The sequence below is a fragment of the Mobula hypostoma genome, chromosome 7 (genome assembly GCF_963921235.1).
Source record: "Mobula hypostoma chromosome 7, sMobHyp1.1, whole genome shotgun sequence".
NCBI classification, from domain to species: domain Eukaryota; kingdom Metazoa; phylum Chordata; class Chondrichthyes; order Myliobatiformes; family Myliobatidae; genus Mobula; species Mobula hypostoma.
In genome coordinates, this window is record NC_086103.1 from 48236357 (window position 1) to 48262005 (window position 25649).

The 25649-nt window shown below is 41.0% G+C and overlaps 1 protein-coding gene across 1 annotated transcript in view; it reads left to right on the plus strand.

The window, feature by feature from the left end:
- The first annotated feature begins 3549 nt into the window (after positions 1 to 3549).
- Positions 3550 to 25649, plus strand: part of LOC134349307 (prostate androgen-regulated mucin-like protein 1) — a 47716-nt gene continuing 25616 nt past the window's right edge. The window contains exons 1-2 of the mRNA XM_063053411.1: positions 3550 to 3778; positions 4350 to 5033. Of these exons, the coding sequence (XP_062909481.1) occupies positions 3727 to 3778; positions 4350 to 5033 (736 nt within the window). The 5' untranslated portion in view covers positions 3550 to 3726. The remainder of the gene's footprint in view (positions 3779 to 4349; positions 5034 to 25649) is intronic.

Here is a 25649-nt window from a genome sequence, read left to right on the forward strand (position 1 = left end):
AGTTCTGTGATGTTGTCCTTATGACTGCACAAACAAAATTCCTCACAGAAAATAAAGTGAATTGAAATCATCAATTAAATCTAATTTAATCTACAATTAAATTACATAAATTATACATAACCTATATGACAAAATAAACAAATAAGCATAACATTAGTGCAAGTTAAAAGAAATATAGTCCAAGGTAGTTTGGGGTTTTCTAGTTGGTTCAAGAAATGGATGGCAGTGAGGAAGATGTTATTGTTGACTACCCCTTGCTCCTTGATTTTGTTGACATTGAGTGTAAGGTTGTTGCTGTGACACCACTCAAACAGCTGACTTTTCTCATTTCTGTATGCCCCCTCGTCACCGTCCTCAACAGAGGTGTTATCAGAGATGGAGTTGGAAATAGGCTTAAATACGCAGGTATAGATAGAGAGAGAGTAGAGCAGGGAGCTAAACATGCAGTTCTGGTCAGCCCTTTGTTGATAGTCAGTGAGGAGCAGATAAGGTGAGGAATCTAATTGCAGAAGGAAGTGCAGAGGCCCAGAGGGTGATGGCGTTGAACCCAAAGCCGTAATCAATGAGCAAGATATCTGACACCATATCCCTCTACTTCTTTCCTATCCATGTACCTGATGAAATGCTGTAAAATGGTCTTTCTCAATAACCATTAACCTCTTATGAAAAACTAACCTTCCAGATCAGTTCTAGGCTCTCACCCACCTCCCAACACCCTGGAAAATTAATTCTGATTATCTATCCTATCTATGCCCCTCATAATTCTGTAAACCTCTATAACAGGGGTTCCCAACCATTTTTATGTCACAGACCCTTACCATTAACTGAGGGGTTTGTGGACCCCCGGATGGAAACCTCTGCTGTATAAGGTCATTTATAATTTCAGTGAGAATAAACTCAGTTTACACAATCATGTCATACGTGGTCATTGGTAGCAGACCCAAATGCCAGGCACAGACACTGAAGTACTAGGAACTGGACTATGTTTATTAAGATTGCTAGGGAAGCCAAAGAGCGAGGACAAAATGATAACATGAAGGAAGACAAAGAGTGACAAACTGGAAAACCTGGACTTGGACTTGGGACTAGAACTTGACAGGGAACTCATGCAATAACTCGGAACTCGGGACCAGGGTCTAGACTTGGCTCTTGGCTCAGACTCAAACTTGGTTTGGCCTTGGCTCGGTCTGGGCTCGGAGCTTGGCTCTCGCCTTGGACACAGGACACAGAACACTGAGCCAGGGCTCCTCCTTGGACACAGGACATAGAGCCAGGACTCTTCTTGGACACAGGGCACAAAACACTGAGACCATTCCCCCCCTCAGGGTAGTGGTAAGTGGCCAGAGCTACCCAGTGGAGGAGAGAACATGGAGAGACAAAATCATACAATAGACTGACCTTTATCTTGACACAAAAAAGCTCCAAGTAGCAGCAAGCCCTAGATGCAGCCCAGGAACTACAGACAGCGGCTCTAGTCTCACTCCGGCGGGTTAACTTGACAGGGATTCTGACGAGGTTACTGCCAAGGACGGTCCAGCAAGGACCCCAGAGCTATTTATGTTGCCAGCCCGAAACGAGAATCAGGTGCCTCAATTAAGGCACCGAACGGAACAAGGGAAAAATGGAATAACCGGAGTACAGAATCCACTTCACGGACCGGACCATGACAACTCTGTCCTTACAACAGCAGGTCTCCACTCCAGGCAACATCCTAGTGACTCTCTCTAACACTCTCCCTATTGTTGCCACATCCCTCCTATGGTGTGCAACCAGAATTGTACCGAATACTCTAAGTTCAGTCTAACCAATACTTGTACAACTGCAGCATGGCATCCTAAGCAACACACAGAAAATTCTGGAGGAACTCAGCAGGAGACGTCAACTGTACTCTTTTCCATAGATGCTGCCTGGCCTGTCGAGTTCCTCTAGCATTTTGTGCATGTTGTCTGGATTTCCAGCAGCTGCAGATTTTCTCTTGTTTGCGATTGCACGACTCCCCAACTCTTGTTGTCTCTTGGGCTATGGAGGCAAACATACCAAATCCTTTTTTTTATATTACCCTTTCTTCTTGTGCTTCCACCTTCAGCAAACGTTGGACTTGTACCCCAAGGCCTCTCTGCATCAACGCTCCTACTGTCCCCCACTTGCCGTGTATGCCCCCAACAGAATTTGACCTCCCAAAGATGGCCTGTCCTGGGGTACAGGACTGTCAATGTGCATGGGTGGGATGGAAGAACGAGGCTTGTTTCGCTGTTGTTACTTTGTTGCTTGTTATATTGTGTTGTTCTGCCGAGTATTGTTATGTTGGCTGTTGGCGCGTTTCACTGTTTGCATCGATGTGTACGTTATAAACAAACCTGAATCCTGAATCTTGAGCAATCTTCTCCTTTGCTTCCCATTATATTCACCCCAGTTGTAACTGAAATCCACCAACCGACACGGTGAGATTTCAACTTCTGTCACCGCATCTGTACCAATAGGACTGTATTGAAAAGTTGTGACTTGGTAAAGATCGATACATAGTTATTAGGTCTTAAACCTGAAACGTTATCCCTTGCTTCTCTCCCGAATGATACAGTCTGGCCTGCGGTGTATTTCCAGCGTTTTCTGCTCATTAGAATGATGCACAGGACAAACGATACTGAAACACCGTAGTCTGATTTCTAGCAGAGAAAGCCTGGGTCTAATGATGTTACAGTAATCTATACATTAGAGAGGATGCAAGGCTCATCTCCGCATTGAATAAATCACAGAGCTGAAAATACTTTAGTTCAGTGCGTGACGGCGAGGTGGTGCTGGCTGCAGACATTTTGGCTGAGTCAGACCCCACAATTCGCTATTAATTTTGAAATATTTTATAAATGCTCCAGGCTCAAAAGCATTATACAAGACTCAATGAATCAACTTTATCACAAGGTATAATTAGGGGAAATGTTTAAAGTATTTAATTGAAAAATCAACTTTAAATTATAAATAAACCGTAATCAGACTTCAGGCAGCACCGGCGACAGAGACAGGTTGCGTTCCGGGTCCAAGACCTTTCATCGATTCCGGAAGATCGTACCCTTTAGAAACCATTGGAGAGGCAGGGGAGCGGACTATTTTGGGATATAATTTTAGAGTGAATTAGATACCGTATCTGATACCAATTTCGGATGGCCGGTAAATTCTGGCCCATGTAAATAGCCCAACCTGGCCCGACAGAGGAATCGTATCCCCCAGTGCTCCGCCCATTGATGCAGCGCCGTGTTCTGCAGACTCCTCTTGCGCGGGTGGTTAAGAGATCAGCAAAAAAAATGCCGCACATCCGCAACTAGGTTGTCATGCCCGCTGCAACAGGTTACGAATAGTATTTCAGAATTAATTTCTGCCAGTCCCGTTTAACACTGCTCCTGCATCCAGCGATGATCCCCAGCCCTTGTCTCTCATATATCTACATCACTCAAAGCGATCTTCGCCGGGGGTTGGAAATTGCAGTGGGCTGGGTCTATTGTTTAACTGACGCGCGGCTCCAACTTATTGGAAGTGTAGGGCACAAACCAAAGTCGATTTCTTTCAGTTCCGGCTGTAGACTTGCTGCTCACATAGGCTGCTTTCTTTATCGCACAATAAATGCATTTTCTATCCAGGGAGGTTCTAGTTGCAGTTTTGGAGGCGTTTTTTTCACGAATTTGACTTAAGTTATTGTAAGGCTGAATCGATTTGGAGACAATTCAGGGAACCACGATGTGGGCGAAACTGATGTTCATTGCGTGGCAGCATTTTATTTTTTCCTCAGGTATGTAAATACAAGTTGTTAGATTGTGAACGCTAAGCAAAAAAAAAACCCTGCACTTTCAGCTTCAGTATAGCATGATCATTATTTGCGAAGAGCTGAAGAATATTCTAATATTTATAATTCTAATATAGTTGTTGTTTGACGTATCTAGCATTTATTTTAGTCAGAAAAATCTTGTTTCACATAATGGCTTCTGGCCATATTAATTTGAGCAAATCCTTCCACTCGATACGATTATTTCGCGGTCCTCCACGGCAGCCCAGTGTAATGTTCGGTCTACAGTGGCAGGATACCAAAGAATAACAAGATAGACGTTCTTCTGTAAACTTTTGCTTAAATTAGAGGGACTGAAAGCCCCTATTGTATAGATCCCTAAAAATAAACAGCACGAGTCTGTGCAGCGGAACAGCCGCTTCAGAAAATGAACAGGCAGAATAAGAAAGTATCTGTTTTAAAAACAACTACATAGCAAATTGTATTTCGCATTCTGGCATCTAAATCATTAATATTTTCTCATGCAATTTGTGTGGTGCTAAATAATCAGTGAATATTCCTTTTTTCTTTTCCCCAGCTAGTGACTCGACTGCGCACAAAACAACACAAACAGGTTTTTCAACAAACGTCGGTACATTTCTATCAGAAAATTCATCTACCACTTTTAGCTCCGCCACGCCTCTCGTCAGCTTGCAAAACGCACACAGTACAGAAGTAAGTCGCAATTCGGAAGACGGTACCGCGACAAATTTTACATCCTTTCCCTACAATCAAATATTTTTCTCAAATGCAAGCCACTCAACTCGTACTGTGCTCTCCACCACTGCGGCAACGAACCTCACTTTTCAAAACAGCACAGCTCCTAATGTCGCAATCGCGCCGATCACAATAGCTCCCAATGCAACTTATAACAGTTCAGTAACAGTAACAAGTTACTCACCCAACGTAACAAATAGTTCAGTAGAAGAAGAGATTACAACTAATATAACCGATAGTCCGATGGTAAATAGTACGACCCAGCCAACTTCACTGCGCGCTTTGACCGGCAATACTTCTTTCACAAGCCAGGAGCCAACTTCCTTTACAACTAGCATTAAGTACAGTGAAGCCACTGCAATTCAAGTCTCTACTACTACCTTTACACACCCTGATGCTTCTATCACCCTTGTATCATCTTCGAGCATAACTCCTCTACTAAGCAAGAATCATTCAAATACTAATGGGGAAAGAGGACATGCATCTGCAGCTCCAAGCAAAACAGGTGAGAATTTATAGTACTATTTCAAATATGTATTGTTGGGGCCCGTAAATCAGCACTCACTGTACAATGTGTACTGCTTGTCTGTCTGTTTCCATTGCGTTCTTTTTGATGAAGAGAGGGGTAATAATACCTTGAACAGACAAAGAAGATAGATAATGACAATGATGCGAGAGACGTGAATATGTAAATGTATTTGAAAGGACAACTCATGGAAGCGGACTGGTTCAATAATTTTAAAGCTTTTAACATTCCACTGGATTTCTGAGGCTTCATCTCAAGCGATGAAAAATCAAAAAGTTGAGTTGTAAATGACCAGCCTGTAGAAAACATTGGTAATACCCTGGGTAGAGTAATGTAGTATATGCTGTACTGTATTAGGCAACACACTATCAAAACGACATTCAGACTTAAAAGGATGGACAGAGAACATTTAACAAAATGCTTCCTCATATGATGAAATACCAACCTGAAGAAAGGTTTGGGCCACGTTTGGAATTAATTTTAATTTGCTGTCCCACTGCCGTCTATTTCAATGTCATTTGTGAAACATATTAAGCCATAATTTGATAGAGCAGTGCATCTTACAAATTCTGCCATTACCTAATCATGCCATTATAAGTTTAAGTTTTGAATATTTTGTTTTACTTGGAAAGCTGCTAAATGCTTTAGTGAACAGAACAAGAAACTATAACTAAATATGGTATAACTATACATCAGTATAATCAAACAAACTGATGAAATTAACAGCTCAAGTGTTGAAGAGAAAAGGAGGAATCAGAGAATGAAAGTAAAATGAGAAAGAAAATAGTTATGTATTAATCTCAAAATTTCCAAAATATCAATTAAATTTAACCCAACGAATCGAGACTCCTTGCATGCAGTTGGTAATTCCCAGTACAATTGAGATCCACTGGCTATAATTAATCTGAATGATTTTGGCCTAGAGTTTCTGACATTGGTGAACTGCCTGTACTTGCTGCTGTCTCACCCATTGTCTACTTTAACTTGGAATGGATCTTCTTCCACAATTTCCTGAACAAAATTGCATTGAAGGTGTTGGGCAAGTTCCGTAGAGAGCAGCCTCTGACTTCCAAAACTAATTTAAAGTAATCACCTGATTATAAGTGGAAATTTATAATAATTAAAAACAATTAATACATTTAACTCAATCAATTTAGACAACCATGACCATGTTCTGGAACAAACTATCCAGCTATTTCTCAACCTTCTTTGCATGTTGAAATGTCCCTCACTACTGCTGAGACCAATGTTTCATAACGCTGCAGAGAAATTTCTCATGCATTCATTGTATTAGGTCTTATTGTCATTAGTTACTCTAAATTTGTTTTTTCAGTATGTTAGTTACTTAATTCTGATTCACCTTTTATTCTAAACATAATTGCCAGACAGATTTAATTTTATTTCTGCTAGTTTCTCAATTTAACAATTTTTACATCTATTTACTTAAACATGATAACTTCACTTTTATCCTTGATTTTTATGTATTATTTTTAGCAGTTTTGTGGCCCCTTAATCTGCCACATAGTTAAAACCAGAATTTTAAAAAAATCAAATGCTTGACTTTTATTTCTTGGTCTCTATGGCTATATCATATGCATCTGCAATGGCATAATTTTCCGTTCTTAACTCTCATCTCATTGCGGACTTATGAAGCACATTATATAGAGATTTTTTAAAGAATCTTTATTGCGGATATCTTATCTGTCATGTTCCTGATTTACCTTGCTGCAGTGATATGACTTTTCATTGATAATACAAGTTATTGCCATAGCTGTGTACTTCTTTAGTTTCAGTCATTGAGTGATCAGATATGTGACTGTGTAAAAGAAAACTATCCAGTCTTTGTAGCTAATCAGTTTGTCTCAGTCACTCCCTAGTTCTAAGTTATGTTCCCATGAAAATCTGGTATGAGCCCTGGAGGATTCTACTCAAGGAGGCAGAGGGCACGGCTGAGCTCTCAGTCGAGTGGTTAAAATATGCCTTCAGTTAAAAAGAGACAGCTGTTGGAATTTCAGTAAAGGATAATACAGTTGAGATTCTACAAGGGCTAAAACTTGATAAAGAGCAGGTACTAGAAAGGTCTGTTGCACTTAAAGTAGATAAATCAACTTGTTCACATGTTTACATGGAGAATAAGCAAGATGTTCTGGCCATTTTCTAACAAGCATCATATTTAGGAGTGGTGTTTCAAGTTAAAGAAATGTTACAGCTTCATTAAAAACAAAATGTAAGGATAAAACTAGCAACTACAGAACAACTAGTCTAACCTTGGTGATGAGAAGCTCCAGAAACAAAAACCAGGGACAAAACACTTTGTGAATAAATGTTTAGAGAGAGCCATTATGGATTGGTTAAATATAAAATGTTTTTAACTAAATGAAGATTTTTTGATGAAGTGACAGAAAGTGTTCCTGTGGATAAACTATGTGGACTTTGAAAAGATATTTGATAAAATGCCACAGGATAAGATTCTCATCAAGATTGAAGGGACTATAACAGTATGAAAGGGAAATTGGCCAAGAAAAGAGAAAGAGTGGTAGAAAAAGATTTTCTTTTGGACTGGAATGAATTGTATGATGGACATTCCTCAGGAGGTAATACAAATATCATTACAGCAATGGTTTGGACTTGGGTATACAGAACTAAATTTTCAAAGATGCAAATGTATTGAGCTGTGAAGAGGATAGTAGTGCACATGAAGGACCTATTGATAGAATCAGGAGAGAGATGACAAATGAAATGTAGTGATAAGAATCATAAAGTGTTTAATTTTGATAAGTAGAATGAGAAAAAATGATGTAAATTAGAGGTTGCAATTCTAAAAGAAAAGGAACAAAGAGATTTTAGAGGTTGAAGCGCACTGAAATTGACAAGGCAGTCTATGAATGCCATAAAAAAGCATGAGGTTTATCTTGCAAAGAAAGAGTGTCATGACAAACCATTGCAAGATACTAGTTCCAACTAATGTGTCAAATTCCAGATACTTTATGAAATATAAGGATGCAAGAGATAAAGAAAAATGATTCCAAGAATGAGGGATTTTAGTTATAGAAAAGTTTGGTGAATCAGAGGTTGACCTCCTAGAAAGGGAGGAGACTGCAAGGCCTTATAACATTTCAAACCACAGGTGTATAGTTAGAGCGGAATGAAAGAGACTGCACCCATTGGTGGAAGAATTGCAGTGGAGATGTGGAAACAGATTCAGTCGTAGCATTAAAAATGGCTGTGAATAAATAACTCAAAGAAAAGAACTGGCATTATTCTAGAGGCAAAGATGGGGAAATGGAAATAATGCATTGCTCTTAAATAGAGATGATATGGTTCTACTGAGCCAAATAGCCTCTTTCCATATTATGTATTAAAAACTATATATCTTGAAAGAAGTGTATTGAACAGTAATTAATCTCATATATGCATTCTATTTGAATATCAGTGGGGAAATAATCAATATTGATGCTTCTCTTAAGATTATTGTTTTGCATCATTAGACATGGCTCAGGTTGTTTTCAGGCAATTGTGCTTATAAAATAGTTTAAGGAAAGAGCATAAATGGCCAATTTTATTTTAGGTTAGATAACTGTTCATTTAACCATTTAATCACCATGGCTAAAACAGCATAAGGTGGAGCTGCGTACTTTTGCTGATCGTTTCCTTTTCCATATTGACCAAACAACTAAAAATCAATGTCTCGTGTTTGAATACAACATCCATATTTTGTTAGCTGAAAGCACTTACCACAAGAGCTTTTTCTGGGTAACCATGATAGCATAGTGGTTAACGTGACAGTATTACATCTTGGGGTGTTCTGAAGTCTGGAGTTCAATTCCGGCACTGTCCTATATGGAGTTTGTATGTTCTTCCCGTGGAATGTGTGGGTTTTCCCTGGGGGCTCCAGTTTCCTCCCACAGTCCAAAGAAGTCCCAGTTAGTAGGCTAATTGGTCACTGTAAATTGTCCTGTGGTTTGGTTAGTGTCAATTAGGTTTGATGGGGTGGCATGGCTCAGAGAGCTGTACGAGCCTACTCTGTGTTGTATCACTAAATAAGAATTTTTAAAAAAGTATTCTTAACTATAATTTTAAAATGTAAAGTACGTTTAAAGTTCAGGGTACTAGAATTGAGATAATCTTATTAATATAACTATTAATTAAGGAAAGCAAAATGGACAGGTGCTATATTAAGCAACATACATAAAAGTTGCTGGTGAACGCAGCAGGCCAGGCAGCATCTCTAGGAAGAGGTACAGTCGACGTTTCAGGCCGAGACCCTTCGTCAGGACTAACTGAAGGAACAGCTAGTAAGAGATTTGAAAGTGGGACGGGGAGGGGGAGATCCAAAATGATAGGAGAAGACAGGAGGGGGAGGGATGGAGCCAAGAGCTGGACAGGTGATTGGCAAAGGGGATATGAGAAGATCATGGGACAGGAGGCCCAGGGAGAAAGAAAAGGGGGAGGGGGGAAACCAGAGGATGGGCAAGGGGTATAGTGAGGGGGACAGAGGGAGAAAAAGGAGAGAGAGAAAAAGAATGTGTGTATATAAATAAATAAATAACGGATGGGGTACGAGGGGGAGGTGGGGCATTAGCGGAAGTTTGAGAAGTCAATGTTCATGCCATCAGGTTGGAGGCTACCAGACGGAATATAAGGTGTTGTTCCTCCAACCTGAGTGATCCTCTCATACTAGTGATGATTGACGCCATACTAGCAGACGCAGGCTATCGTGACAGCTGTGATGTGGGCTTCTGTGCAGCTCATATGACTTTTCCTTGAGCAGGTTGCCACTGTGAAGTCCACTTTAACTTACTGAGATAAATGTTAAGGCAAATTTCTTTCTGTCGTCATGCTACCTAACACTGTAGTGGCTTTAGTTGGGTTGGATATGGATCAGGTTTTAATTTTGTATCCAAGCAGGAAATAGTACTAAAAGCTCCTTAAAATATTGTGGTTACATAATTACATTCTGTTTCCAAAGTTCAGTGACATTGCTCTGTATGTTGCAGTGATGATGATAAACTAAACTATGAGTCACTAACTGTCATTCCTCCATGAAACTGATAGCAACTTTGAGGTTTTGTCATAATTTAATGTGAAGTCCACAGCTACTGTACTGTTGCAAGCCTCTCCATTACAATTAATCACCATAATTGAAACTGAAATGAATTTCGGGTGATCAAATTAATCAGTAATCAAAATAATTTATGCTTAGTTATATGATGACTAAAAGTTATATAAATACCATATTATTATTCCAAAAACTCCATGGCTCAAAAGCCTAATATTTAATTTGGATATAAAGTGGATTCCGGTTAACAGGGTCACATTGGGTCCAGTACGTTTTGGCTCAATTAAGCAGCTGCCCAAATTAGCTGAAGTTTTACAGAAATAGTTAAAAAGGTATAAAAAAGACAAACTACTGTTTAACTGAGTAAAAAAGTTGCAAGACCATAAGGCTATAAGATATACGAGGAGAATTAGACCACTTGGCCCATCTAGTTTGCTTCACCATTTCATCATGGCTGATCCAATTTTCCTCTCAGCCCCAATCTCCTGCCTTTTCCCTGTATTCCTTCATGCTCTGACTAATCAAGCATCTGTCAACCGCTGCCTTAAATATCCATAAAGACTTGGCCTCCACAGCTGCCTGTGGCAAAAAAATTTACAGATTCACCACTCTCTGGCTAAAGAAATTCCTCCTCATTTCTGTTCTAAAAGGACGCTCCTCTATTCTGAGGCTTTGTCCTGTGGTCGTAGACTCTCCCACCATAGGAAGCATCTTCACCATCAAGGCTATTCACCATTTGCAGGTTTCAATAAGGTCACCCCTCCTTCTTCTGAATTCCGGTGAATACAGGCCCAGAACCATCAAACACGGTTCATATGACAAGCCATTCAATCCTGAAATCATTTTCGTGAACACCCTTTGAACCCTCTTCAGTTTTAGCACATCCTTTCTGAGATAAGAAGGTCAAAGCTGGTCACAAGTGAGGCCTCACCTGTGCTTTATAAAGTCTCAACATTAAATCCTTGTTTTTATATTGTAGTCCTTTGAAATGAGTGCTAACATTGCAGTTACCTTCCTCAATACAGACTCAACCTGCAAATTAACCTTTCGGGCATCCTGCACAAAGTCTCCCAAGACCCTTTGCATCCCAGTTTTTTTGTATTTTCTTTCCATTTAGAAAATAGACAAACCTTTCATTTCTTCTATCAAAGTGCATGACTGTGTTCTTCTTGACACTGTATTCCATCTGCCACTTTTTTGTCCATTCTCCTAATTTGTCTAAGTCATTCTGTAGCCTACTTCCTCAAAACTACCTGCCCCTTCACCTATCTTCTTATCATCTGCAAACTTTGCAACAAAGCCATCAATTTCATCATCCAAGTCATTGACATATAACATAAAAAGCATCAGTCCCAACACAGACCCTTGTGGAACACCACTAGTCACCAGGAAAGGCTCCCTTTATTCCCACTCTTTGCCTCCTGCAGATCAGCCACTGCTTTATCAATGTAGAATCTTTCCTGTAAATCCATGGGCTCATAGCTTGTTAAGCAGCCTCATGTGTGGTACCTTGTCAAAGGCCTTCTGAAAATCCAAGTACGCAACATCAATTTAATCTCCTTTGTGTATCCTGCTTTGTTATTTCTTCACAGAATTCCAACAGATTTGTCAGGCAAGATTTTCTCTTGAGAAAATGATGCTGACTATGGCCTATTTTATCAAGTGCATCCAAGTATCCTGAGATCTCATCCTTAATAATTGAATCCAACATCTTCCCAACCACTGAGATCAGACTAACTGGCCTATAGTTTCCTTTCTCCTGCCTCTCTCCCTTCTTGAAGAGTGGAGTGACATTTGCAATTTTCCAATCTTCAGGAACCATTTCAGAATCAAGTGATTCTTGAAAGATCGTTACTAATATCTCCACAATCTCCTCAGCCACCTCTTTCAGAACGCTTGGTTGTATGCCATCTGGTCCAGGTGACTTATCTACCTTCAGACTATTTGGTTTCACAAGAATCTTCTTTCTTGTTCACACCTTCACACACTTCATGCCCCCTGGCACCTGGAACTTTCATTATACTGCAAGTGTCTTCCACAGACTGATGCAAAGTACCTATTCAGTTTGTCCACCATGTCCTTGTTCCCCATTGCTACCACTCCAGGTTTGTTTTCCAGCAGTCAGGTACCCCTCTTGCCTCTCTTTTACACTTTATGAATCTGAAGAAACTTTTGGTATCCTCTTTAATATTGTTGGCTAACTTACTTTCGTATTCCATCTTTATCTTAATGACTTTTTTAGTTGCGTCATGTTGGTTTTTAAAAGCTTCCCAATCCTCTAACTTCGCACTAATTTTTGCTGTATTATATGCCCTCTCTTTGGTTTTGATGTTGACTTTGACTTCTCTTGTTAGTCACAGTTCTGTCAACTTGCCTTTAGAATACTCTTCCTGTTTGGGATTTATATTTCCTGTGCCTTCCGAAATTCTTCCAGAAATTCTAGCCATTGCTGCTCTGCTGTCTTCCCTGCCAGTGTTTTTTTCCAATAGTTTCTGGCCAACTCCTCTCTCATGCCTCTGTAATTCCCTTTCCTCCACTGTAATATGGAAACATCTGACTTTAGCTTCTCCTTCTCAAATTTCGGAGTGAATTCGATCATATTATGATCACTTTCCCCTAAGGGTTCTTTTTCCTTAAGCTCTCTAATCAATTCTGTTTCATTGCACAAAACCCAATCCGGATTAGCTGATCCCCTGGTGGGTTCAACCACAAGTTGCTCTAAAAAGCATCTCATAGGCATTCTAGAAATTCCTCCTCTTGAAATGCAGCACCAACCTGATTTTCCCAATCTACCTGCATATTGAAATCCCCCAATACTATTGTAACATTGCCCTTTTGGCATACATTTTCCATCTCCTGCTGTAATTTGTAGATCACATCCTTACTGCTGCTTGGGGATCTATATACAACTTCCATCGGGGTCTTTTACCCTTGCAGTTCCTTAGCTCTATCCACAATGATTCAACAGCTTCTGATCCCATCTCACCCCTTTCTAATGATTTGATTTCATTTTTTACAACGGAGCAACCCCGCCCCCTCTGCCTTCCTGCCTGTCCTTTCAATACAATGTGTATCCTTGGACGTTAAGCCCCAAGCTATAATCTTCTTTCAGGCCATGAATCAGTGATGCCTACAACATCATACATGCCATTCTGCAACTGTGCTACAAGTTCATCTACCTTATTCCATCTACTGCACGTATTCAAATAATATCCTGTATTTACCCTTTTTGATTTTGTTCGCCTTTTACGTTGCAACTCATCCTGTTGACTGAAATTTTGCCCAATCAACAACCTCTCCTCACTACACATCGCCCCTGTTTGTAAACAAACTACCTCATCTTGAGCACTATCATCTACCTTTCTAATCATCCTTCTTGCATTGAAATATATCTAGCTCAGGACAGTAGTCACATCATGCTCAACGTCTTGATCCCTAACTTTATCTATGGTCTTACCAACATCTACCTCCACAACCTCTCCACTAACTGTTCTGGTACTCTGGTTCCCATCCCCCTGCAGTTATGTATTTAAATGAAATATAGAACAAATTAGAACACTACCGAAACTACTACTATACTATAAAACTGTGTATTAGTTCCTAGCAGTTATCGATGGAGCAATTCATCCAGTGTACACTGCCACGTTCTTTTGACTGACTTTAAACAAAATTAGCACGGACATCTTGTGCACATATTAGACTGCCTTCAAACAATGCTTTTGATGATTGCATCCTCCAAATTTTCATTTTTGCTGTAACATTCCAGATGATTGTCGATGCCTTCAAATTCTAGCAATTCCTATCGTGTTGTAGTAGTGAAATTGTTTCATTTTCACTGCAGGATGTTTCTGGCATCTCCAAGCCCGAATGCTTGAAACCACAGTGAGCAAAACAGTTCTGAATTGTCTTACTGCTTACTTCTTGGCAACTATCAATGACAAAGATCCCTGATTTTTGAACGCAAACACACATAAGTGATACTATTTAAAAACTTTTCATGCTAAGCACGGTGTGGTGTCTGATGGCCACATGAAGTGCACGTGACTGATGCTAGTTAGAAACTGTTTGGCAACTGTCTCCTGTCCCAATTAAATGGCATAGTGTGCAAATAAACAAAGGGAATCCTGGCTATGTTCTTGGTTTGTTTTTGTTCTTTAAGAGATGTCCCAAATAAGTGGCTTTTTGAGATGTTCTTTCATGAAGATTTAAAAATAATGGATTTTCAAAGATTTTTCTCTCAAAGTTTTTATTTGTTACGTTGTTGCTTTTAACTCAATGAAATATTCATTCAGGTTTGTTGCCTATGAGAACAGTTAACCTAAGCTGCTAGTGTCCAGGGATACTTCAGGACTATTCCTTGATGCTGCAACCCTCGAAAGGACAATGTTCTTGTGACAGAATGGCACATTACATTTTTCAAGAATCTATGAAAATATCATGACATTCTGTATATTGTGTAATGCCACATCAGGCCTTGAAGGTAAAAAAGGAACTTCTTTTACTGAAGGTATTTAGCAAGGGAAAGATTGTTGATGAGAGAAAAAAGTCTGTAGTCCCAATAACATCTACTTTTAAATGTACCATTTGAATTGAAGAAATTATTGCACTTTAGCAAATTTACTTCATATTTTTTAACATTTTTCTAACCAATTGACAGTAAGACTATTCGAGTAATATAGAATCATGAAAATGTACAGCTCACAAATATAAACAAGAGAAAATCTGCAGATGCTGGATACCTGAGCAACACACACAAAATGCTGGAGGAACTCAGCAGGCCAGGCCACATCTATGGAAAAAGATACAGTTGACGTTTCAGGCCGATACCCTTTGGCAGGACTGGAGAAAAAAAACTGAGGAGTAGATTTAAACTGTATCGTATCTTTGCAAGCAGAACAAGTGCTACATCTGTCCCTACACCTCCTCCCTCACTACCACTCAGGGCCCTAAACAGTCCTTCCAGGTAAGGTGACACCTCACCTGTGCGTCTGTTGGAGTCATACACTGCGTTCAGTGTTCCTGGTATAGCCTCCTGTATGTTGGTGAGATCTGAGGTAGACTGGGAGACCACTTTGCCAAGCACCTGTGCTCCGTCCACCAGAAAAAGTGGGATCTCCCAGTGGCCAGCCATTTTAATTCCATTTCCCATTCCCATTCCGATATGTCCATCCATGGCCTCCTCCACTGTCGTGATGAGGCCACACTTAGGTTGGAAGAACAACACCTTATATTCCATTTGAGTAGCCTCCAACCTGATGGCATGAACATTGATTTCTCAAGCTTCTGGTAGTGCTCCCTACCCTTCTTTTCTTTCACCAATTCCCATCCCCTTTTCCCTCTCTCACCTTATCTCCTTGCTCACCCATCGTCTCCCTCTGGTGCTCCTCCCTCTTTCTTCCATGGCCTTCTGTCTCTTTCACCAATCAACTTCCCAGCTCTTTACTTCATTCCTCCCCCTCCAGGTTTCACCTTGTCTTTCTCCCTCCCCTCCCCCCACCTTTTAAATCTACTCCTCAGCTTTTCTTCTCCTGGCCTGCTGAGTTCCCCCAGCATTTTGTGTGTGTAGCTCACAAATATGCCGACTAGGATGCCTATTTACACTATACCACTTGCCCACATTAGGCCAATATCCTTCTACTCTTTAATATCTAAGTACCCATCCCAGTGTCTTTTAAACACTGTAATTGTATCTGTCCCTGCCACTTCCCGGGCAGCTCATCCCATACATAACCACCACCCTCTGTGTGAAAAAGTTTGCCCCTCATATCTCCTTTTTTCGTCTCACCTTTAACCTATGCCCACTCGTTTTAGAGTCCTATGTATGATTCCTGATAAAGAACCTTGACCTGAAATATCAAGAACTCCTTTCCCTCCACAGATGCTGCTTGACCTAATGAGTTTCTCCTGCAGTTTGTTTTTAACATTCCTGTGAATCTCTTCTCACTTTTCTAATGCTGTGACAATTTTCCTGTTGCATGGTGATGAGACTGTACACAGTTTTCCAAGTACAGGTTGACCAGTGGATTGTACAGCTGCAATATGACATCCCAACTCCTACACTGAATGTCTCGGCTTACGAAGGCAAGCCTTCCTCATGACCTTTTCCAGCAGTGTCACCATTGTTAGTGGGCGATGGACTTGCATTCCAAGGTCCCCCTGTACATCGTTGCTCCTGAATCCCCTGCCATTTACTATAGATGTCCTGTTAGTACTTGATATCCCAAAGTGGATTACTTTGTATTTGTCTGGATTAAATTCCATCTGCTGTTGCTTCACCCAGTTTTTCAACTGATTGATGCCTCTTTCACAACCTTCTTTACTGTCTACTGTACCACATTTTTGTATCATTGGAAAAAGTGCTAATCATTCCATTAAAGTCATGACAAGCCACAGTGATGCTAGCACTGATCCCTGCAGAATACTGCATGTCTCAGGCTTCCAGTAAAAATAACACCCCCAGTCACTGCCCTCTGCTTCCAAACACAAAGGCAATTTTGTATCCAGTTTGCTAGTACACCATGAATCCAATATACCCTAAATCTAACAATGCAAGGCTTTGATATAATCTTTGCTAAAGACCATCTGAGTCACATCTACTGTGCTGCCTTACCTCATCAAAACATTCAGTCAGATATGTGAGACAGGATTTCCCCCGCACAAAACCAGACTGACACCTCCTAACCAGGCCCTGCTTTCCCAAGTTGATGTAAACACTGCCCCTTCGAATTTTTTTCCAAATATTTTCTACTTTTGATGTAAGTTCCTTGCTTATCTCTACTGCCCATTTTGAAAAGGGAACAACATTAGCTACCCTCTAATCTCTGTTTACCTGTGGCTAATAAAGATGCAGCAATCTCTATTAGCGTCTTCCATCCTTTGCTTCCCATAGCAGTATAAGTTAGATACCATCAGGCTCTAATGGATTAGAGGTGTGGTCAAATGGAGTAAGACTCTCTATATACTGCCTTAAAAATCACTTCTGAATGCACTTGGTAAATTAGTATTGTCACAAGTACCAAGGTGCAGTAAAAACTTTGTTTGCATATCATTTATATAGATCAAATCATCACACCAGTGCATTGAAGATGTGCAAGATAAAACAATAGCAGAATAAAGTGTTACAGTTACAGAGGAAGTAAATAAGGTGCAGGATTATGGTGAGGTTAGACTGGGAGATTAAGAGTTCATTTTATTATACTATGGAACTGTTCAGTAGCCTTAAAACATTGAGGTAGAAGCTGTCCTTGAACCTGGCTGTACTTGCTTTCAGGCTTTTGTATCTTCTTCCCAGTTGAGAGGGGAGAAGAGAGAATGTCCTGGGTGGGTGGGATCTTTGATTATTCTGGCTGCTGTACTGATGCAGTGAGAAGTATAGACAGAGTCCACGGAGAGGAGGCTGCTTTCCATGATGTCCCACAATTCTCTGCAGTTTCTTGTGGTCATAGGCAGAGCAGTTGCCATACCAAGCCATGACTCATCGGGATAGGATGCTTTCGATGGTGCATTGGCGACGGTCAAAGAGGACAGGCCAAATTTCTTGAGGAAGTAGAGATGCTGGTGAGCTTCCATGGCCGTGACATCAATGTGGTTGGGCCAGGACCGGCTATTGATGATGTTCACTCCCAGGGGCTTGAAGCTTTCAATCTTTTTCAAAGATAAAAATAAAAGATCAGCTTTATTTATATGCACATCAAAATATGTCATTTGCGTGGACAACAGACACAGTCTGATTATTTTCTGTGGGCAACCCGCAGTGTCGCCACACTCCCTGCAGCAATATAGCATATAATCAACTTCCTAACCCTAACCTGTATGTCTCTGGATTGTGAGAAGAAACCCACAAGGTATGGGGAGAATGTACAAATTCCTTACAGACAGTGGCGGGAATTCAACCCTGATCGCGATCGCTGGCACTATGAACCATTATACTAACTGCTACACCATTGTGCTGACCCTGTTGTCCTCAGTGCTGCTGATGAAAACAGAAGCAGGTGCACTGCCACCCCACTCCTAAAGTCAACGACTGGCCTTTTTTGCTGATATTGAGGGAGAGGTTGTTGTCTTGGCACTGTCACTAGGCTCTCTATCTCCTTCTTGTATTGCAACTCATCGTTATATAAGATGCAGCCTACCATAGTGGGATCATCTGCACACTTGCAGATGGAGCTCAGACAGAACCTGGCCACCCAGTGGTGAGTGTGCTGGTAACAGAGTGGGGGGCTGAGCACACAGCCTTGTGGGGCACCAGCGTTGAGAATAATCGTGGCAGAGGCGTTGCTGCCCTCCCTTACTGGTTGTTGCTTGTTGGTCAGGAAATCAATGATCCAGTTACAAACAGAGGTGTTGAGTCCCATATCCAGGTGTTTGGAGATGAATTTGCTGGGATTTATAGTACTGGAGAGGATTATAGCAGAAGCATTATAGTATTTTATGATATCCACCCCATCTAAACCACTTAGACTAACGTAATCCCAGTCAATGTCAAGAAAGTTTAAATTCCTTGCTACTCAGTCATCTTAAACACAAAATAATCTGCAGATGCTGGGGTCAAAGCAACACTCACAACACGCTGGAGGAACTCAGCAGGTCGGGCAGCATCCTTGGAAAAGATCGGTCGACGTTTCGGGCCGGAACCCTTTGTCCTGACGAAGCGTTCTGGCCCAAAACGTCGACCGATCTTTTCCACAGATGCTGCTCGACCTGCTGAGTTCCTCCAGCGTGTTGTGAGTGTTACTCAGTCATCTTGTTTTTACACTACATTGCAATTTTCCTACATAGTTGCTCTTCTACTTCGCACTGACCATTGAGAGGTCTATAATATAGCCCCATCTAGGTGATTGCCCAATTTCTTACTTCTAAATTCCACCCATTTAGCTCATTCCATCATCCCTCCAGATACCTTCCTTGAGCACCTCCATGAAGCTGAGTGATCAGCAACGCATCACTCCCTTACTCTCATGCCTGAAAGTTCCATATCCTGGGCTACCAGGTTTCTTTGAATGGCTTGTCATATGACGAGCATTTGATGGCTCTGGGCTTGTATTCACTAGAATTCAGAAGAATGAGGGGTGACCTCATTGGAAGCTATCGATTGGTGAAAGGCCTTGATAGAGTGAATATTTCCTATGGTGGGAGAGTCTAAGACCAGAGGACACAGCCTCAGAGTAGAGAGGTGTCCTTTTACAACAGAACTGAGGAGAAATTTCTTTAGCCAGAGGGTGGTGAATCTGTGGAATTCTTTGCCACAGGCGGCTGTGGAGGCCAAGTCTTTCTGTATATTTAAAGCAGGCGGTAATAGATTCTTGATTGCTCAGGGCATGAAGGGACACGGGAAGAAGGTAGGAGGTTGGTGCTGAGAGGAAAATTGGATCAGCCATGGTGAAATGGCGGGGCAGACTTGATAGTCCAAATTGCCTAATTCTGCTCCTATATCTTATGGTCTTATGGTTTGCCCTGCCCTCAACAACATTTCCATGGTTACAAAGATATCGTAATATCAAGTGATGATCCATGCTGTCAGATTATCCTTTTTACCTGTGAGGCTCCTTGCATTAAAGTAAATCCAGTTAAGTTCATCAGTCTTCTCATATTTTCCCCACCTGTTTCTGTCTGCCCTGCATACTAGATTTGCCTGTTCTATTTTCTGCATATGATTCTCACTCCCCACCTGTACCACTGCTATTCTGTGTTTCACCCCCTTGCCTGCATCACTAATTTAAATTTTCCTAACTATCAGTTACAATCCTCCCTGCAAGAATATCAGTCCCCTTCTACTGTAGGTGCAATCCGTCCTTCTTGTGCCCCAGAATAGATCCTGATGTTTCAAATATCTGAAGCCTTCCCCACTCTACAATCTATCCATTCATTCAGCTGTTCAGTCTTCCTGTTTCTATACTCACTAGCATGTGGGCCAGGGAGTATTTGTGAGATTACAACTGCAGAAGTCCTGACTTTCAACTTTGTACCTAACTTCTTAAATTCTCTTTGTAAGACCTTGTCTTTTCTTATCTATTTTGTTAGTAACAACATGACCACTAGTTGCATGCCCTCCACTTTAAGAATATTTTGCACTTGCTGTAACCCCGATACCAAGGAGGCAACATCCCATCCTGGAGTTTTGCTCACAGCACAGAAACTCAGTCTGTCCCACAACTATCAAGCCCCTTTCTGTGCCTGCCTAATCTTTGTCCTTCTCTGGTGTACAACAGAGCCAGGTATCATGCCGCTGATTTGGCCTTTGCTGTCATCTCATGAGTGGCCATGCACCCCAACAGTATCCAGAGCAGTAGAGCTGTCGGAGAGGTGAACAGCCACAGGCCGGCCTGCCTGCCTGCCCCTTTTGGCAGTCACCCTCCTACTGCCAGGCGTGCTGACATCCCTAAAGCTCCTTCATACTTCCTGCCTCGTGTATGCTCTTTCGTGTGTTCAGCTGCCGCTGCAACTAACCTCTGCAGTCCGAGAGGAGCTGCAGCTGAACAATACGCTTCATTGACTGAGGTAATATTTAAGAATAGCAACCATGCCCCAAGGGAGAAATTGAAAGGAGCTGGTTTAAACTCTCTAGGACTCATAAGAATGAGAGTTAATCTCATTGAAACATATACATTTCTTCAGGGGATTGGCAACAGAAATGAAGGGATAATGTTTCCCTTGGCTGAATGTCCAAAACTCTGGGACACATTGCCAAAATAAGGGGTCAGCCATTCAAAATTGAGATGAGAAGGTACTTCTTTACCAAAAGGGGGATGAGTGTAAGGAATTTGTTTCCCAGGACGCTGTGGGTTCTCAGTCAGAGTATATTGTAAATATATTTTTGATATTAACGATATTTAAGGATATAGATTAGCTTCAAGAAAGATCAGCCGTGATGTTACTAAATGGTGAAGCAGGTACAAAGGCTGAATTCTCTATTTCCACTTGTATGTTCTTATAATTTAAAGAATATGCAGGAGATCTGACTAAATCAGAACTGACTAAAATACTCAGCAGTAATACAGATGATTTTTCTGTGAATTGAATTCTCATTAAGTGTTATTGACTTGAAATATTAACTCTTTTGTTCTCTGCATAGATTTATTTACTGAATATCTTCAGCATTTATGTTTTACTTAAGGTTTCCAGCATCTTTTATAAATTGAATAAGGAGTTCTAAGTATAAACTTGGGAACAGATTTGTTGTGTTTTACTAACATGAGATAAAACTTGCATTTTATATCTATACTATGTAAACATAGGTGCCAGAGAATTTAAAGAATGATATGTGAGGTGATCATTCACATTCTACCTTGCTTCATTGCCGGCTTTCGTCATCTCCTTCATCATGGGAAAGGGAGGAAAGGAAATTTCATATTCAATGTTGCTTTCATTTTAATCAATATATGATTGAAAGTGATATGGTTTAGTCTTTTATGTGCATTGTTTATTGTTCTCTTTTTTCCTGCATTGTACGTTATTTATATTTGCAAAGGAGAAGTACATTCTTAAGCAAATGTTATTACATCTGTGAAATGGACCATTACACAGTGCACTAATCATTCAGGTTGTTACTGTTCTGGCAATGTTGTCTGTGTTGAATCTGCCCTGGATCAAAGTGCTTAGCCACTCCGTTTCAGCTGATTTAGAAACTTTGTGTTCAAAACACTAATTGTAAGGATTATTCAATGCTTTTAGCATCAGTTCATTAAAAAAAATAGTCTCAGGGCACAGGAGCAACTAACAAGATTGAACTTATATTGCTGTGTTTGTTGCCAGAGAACATGTAGACAATGATTTTGGCTGTGGAAATCCCCAGCTACTGCTCATTGTAATCAGTAGGTTGCATTGAATAAGACTTTAAGAATCTATTGTGAAGAATGGCTACAAACTACCTTTGCAACAGGCTGTGTAGAAGCCCCAGCAAGGGATTTCAGTAAATGAAACAAATATACAGTAAGTCCATATTCTGTGGTGAAATGTTTTTAACTGAGGTTGAGGACTTGCGATAATCTTGATGTAACAGCTCACAGTGGGAGGCTTTTCCTTTTCTCTGTCCCACTTTATGCAATGAGCTGTGCCCTGCATATACTCATGACTATTGTGGGTGTTAAACTGCTGACAGCCTGATGAAACATGACATCTGGTGACTGACTAGGTCAATTTTGCTGACTGGAGTGTTTTCAAAGCTGAGAGATCTTTGTTTTGATTTGAAACCTCCAGGTTAGTAATCTCTGGAATGCCACCTGCGCCATGTGCCATTTGGGGTAAGAATAGGACGATTTGGCAGGTGAATGTGTGGCAGAAGAATTGGTGCAGGGGACAGGGTCATTGGGATCTCTTCTGGGGAAGGATGGGTCACAACTGAACCTGAGTGGGACCGATATCCTTGTGGGCAGGTTTGCTCGAGCAGTTGGGGAGGGTTCAAACTAATTTGCAGGGGTATGGGAACCAGAGTGATAGGGCTGAGGGTGGGTCAGTTGATATCCAAGTGGATGCAGTGTGGAGAGAGACTGTGAGGAAGGACAGGCAGATGACAGAGCAAATTTGCAGTCAGTGGGATGAGTTAAAGTGTAACGGGGGGGCAGAATCAAAAAAGGGTAATAAATACAAGACTGAAGGTGTTATGTTTGAATGCACACAGTATATAGAAAAGGTTGGTGTTCTTGTAGAGCAGTTAGAGATAGGCAGGTATGATGTTGTGGGCATCTCTAAGTCATGGCTGAAAGAAGATCACAAATGGGGCCTAACATCCAAGGATGCATTGAAAGGACAGGCTCAGGAGAGCAGAGGGGGTGGAGTGGCTCTATTGGTAAAAATTGAAATCGAGTCCTTAGAAAGAGGTGACATAGGGAGTGAAAGGTGTAAAATCCTTGCGGGGAGAATTAAGAAAATGCAACAGTACAAAGGCCCTGATTGAAGTTATATACAGGCCTCCGAACAGTAGGCAGGATGTGGGAAACAAGATACAAAGGGAGATGGAAAAGGCATGTAAGTGGGCAATGTTGTAATAATCATGGGAGTTTCAATATGCAGGTAAATTGGGAAAATCTGGTTGGTGCTGGATCCCAAGAGAGGGAATTTGTAGAATGCCTCTGAGATGGCCTTTCAAAGTATCTTATGGTTGAGCCAACTAGGGAAATGGCAATTCTACATTGCGTTTTATGTAATGACCCAGATTTGATTAGGAAGCTTAAAGCAGAGGAACCCTTAGGAGGCTGTGATCGTAATATGACAGAGTTTACCCTGCAGTTTGAGAAGGAGAAGCTAAAATTGGATGTATCAGTATTACAGTGGAGTAAAGGAAATTGCAGAGGCATGAGAGAGGAGCTGGCCAAAGCTGATTAGAAGGGAAGACTTCAAGGATGACAGCAGAACAGCAATGGCTATTGTTTCTGGGGGAAATTCAGATGGCACAGGAAAGATACATTCCAAAGGTGAAGAAGTATTCTAAAGGAAGGACGAGGCAATTGCCTCAATAATGCTAGAGAGGTAAAAAAATGTCATAGAAAAGTACAGCACAGAAACAGGCCCCTTGGCCCATCCAGACCGTGCCAAACCATTGAAATTGCCTCGTCCCATCAAGCTCACATGCACCACTTGTGCAGGCAGCTTGTTCCACATTCTCATGACCCTCTTAGTAAAGAAGTTTCCCTCAGGTGGAAAAAGCCTGCATGTGCTTACCCTATCTATACCCCTCATAATTTTGTATACCTCTAGCAAATCTCCCCTCAGTCTTCTATGTTCTAGGGTATAAAGTTCTAACCTATTCAATCTTGTAACTCAAGTTCTCCAGTCCTGACAACATCCTTATAGATTTTCTTGGTACTCTTTCAATCTTATTTACATCTTTCCTCTAGATAGGTGACCAAAACTGCACACAATACTCCAAATTAGGCCTCACCAACATCTTATACAACTTCAACATACCATCACATTTTCAGGACATAATACTTTGATTTATGAAAGACAATGTGTCAAAGCTTTTTTTACAATCCTATCTACCTTTGACACCACTTTTAATGAATTATATTCTTGTATTCCCAGATCCCATTGTTCTACTGCTCTCCTCAATGCCCTACTGTTCACTGTACAAGACCTACCCTGGTTGGTCCAAAGAAAATGCAACACGTCACACTTGACTGCATAAAATTCCATCTTCTAGCTGGTCCAGTTCCTGCTGCAAGTCTTCCTCACTGTCCACTACATCCCCAATCTTGGTGTCATTCGCAAATTTGCTAATCCAGTTAACCACATTATCATTCAGATCATTGATATAGATGACAAACAACAATAGACCCAGCACCGATCCCTATGGCACCTCACTAGACACAGGCATCCAGTCAGAGAGTTAACCATCAGCTACTAACCTCTGTCTTCTCCCACAAAGCCAATGTCTTATCCTATTTACTACCTTATTTTGAAAGCCAAGTGACTAAACCTTCTTGACCAACCTCCCATGCTGGAACTTGTTAAATGCCTTGCTGCAGTCCATGTAGACAACATCTACTGTCTTGCCTCCATCTTCTTTTCTGTTAACCTGCTCAATAAACTCTATAAGATTGGATAGACATGACCTACCATGCACAACGCCATGTTGACTATCCCAGATCAGTCCACACCTATCCAAATACTTATATATCCAGTCCCTTGGGATACCCTCCAATAACTTTCGCACCACTTGATGTCAGGCTCATCAGCTTATAATTTCCTGGCTTATTTTTACAGCCTTTCTTAAACAGTGGAACAACATTAGCTATCCTTTAATCCTCCAGAACCTTACCTGTCACTAATGATGATATAAATATCTCTGCTAGGGCCCTGGAAATTTCTGCATTTGCCTCCCACTGGGTCCAAGGGAACTCATTGTCAGACCTTGGGGATTTATTCACCATATTTTGCCTCAAGACAGCAAACACTTCCTCCTCTGTAAACCGTATTGGGTCGATGACATCGCTGCTGCTTTGCCTCACTTCTATAGACTCTGTGCCCATCTCCTGAGTAAATACAGATGCAAAAAAATCCAGTTAAGATCTCCACCATCTCTTTTGGCTCTGTGCACAGATTACCATTCTGATGTTCCAGAGCATCAATTTTGTCCCTTGCAATCATTTTGTTCTTACCATATCTGTAGAATCCCTTAGCATTCTCCCTCACCTTGTCTGCTAGGGCAAACTCGTACCTTCTTTAAGCCCTCTGGATTTCTTTCTTAGTGTTCTCTTGCATTTCTTATACTCCATAAGTATCTTATTTGTTCCTACCTCCCCAAACCTGCTATGCACCTCCTTTTTTTTCTTAACCAGGGCCTCAATATCTTTTGAGAGCCAAGGTTCTCTAAACCTGTTAGCTTTGGCTTTTATTCTGACAGACACATACAAGTTTTGTACTCTCAAAATTTCTCTTTTGGTCTCCCACTTACCAAGTACACCTTTGCCAGTGAACAGCCTGTCCCAATCCACACTTGCCAGATCCTTTCTGATACCATCAAAATTGACCTTTCTCCAATTTAGAATCTCAACTCTAGAACCAGACATATCCTTTTCCATAATTACCTTGAAACAAGA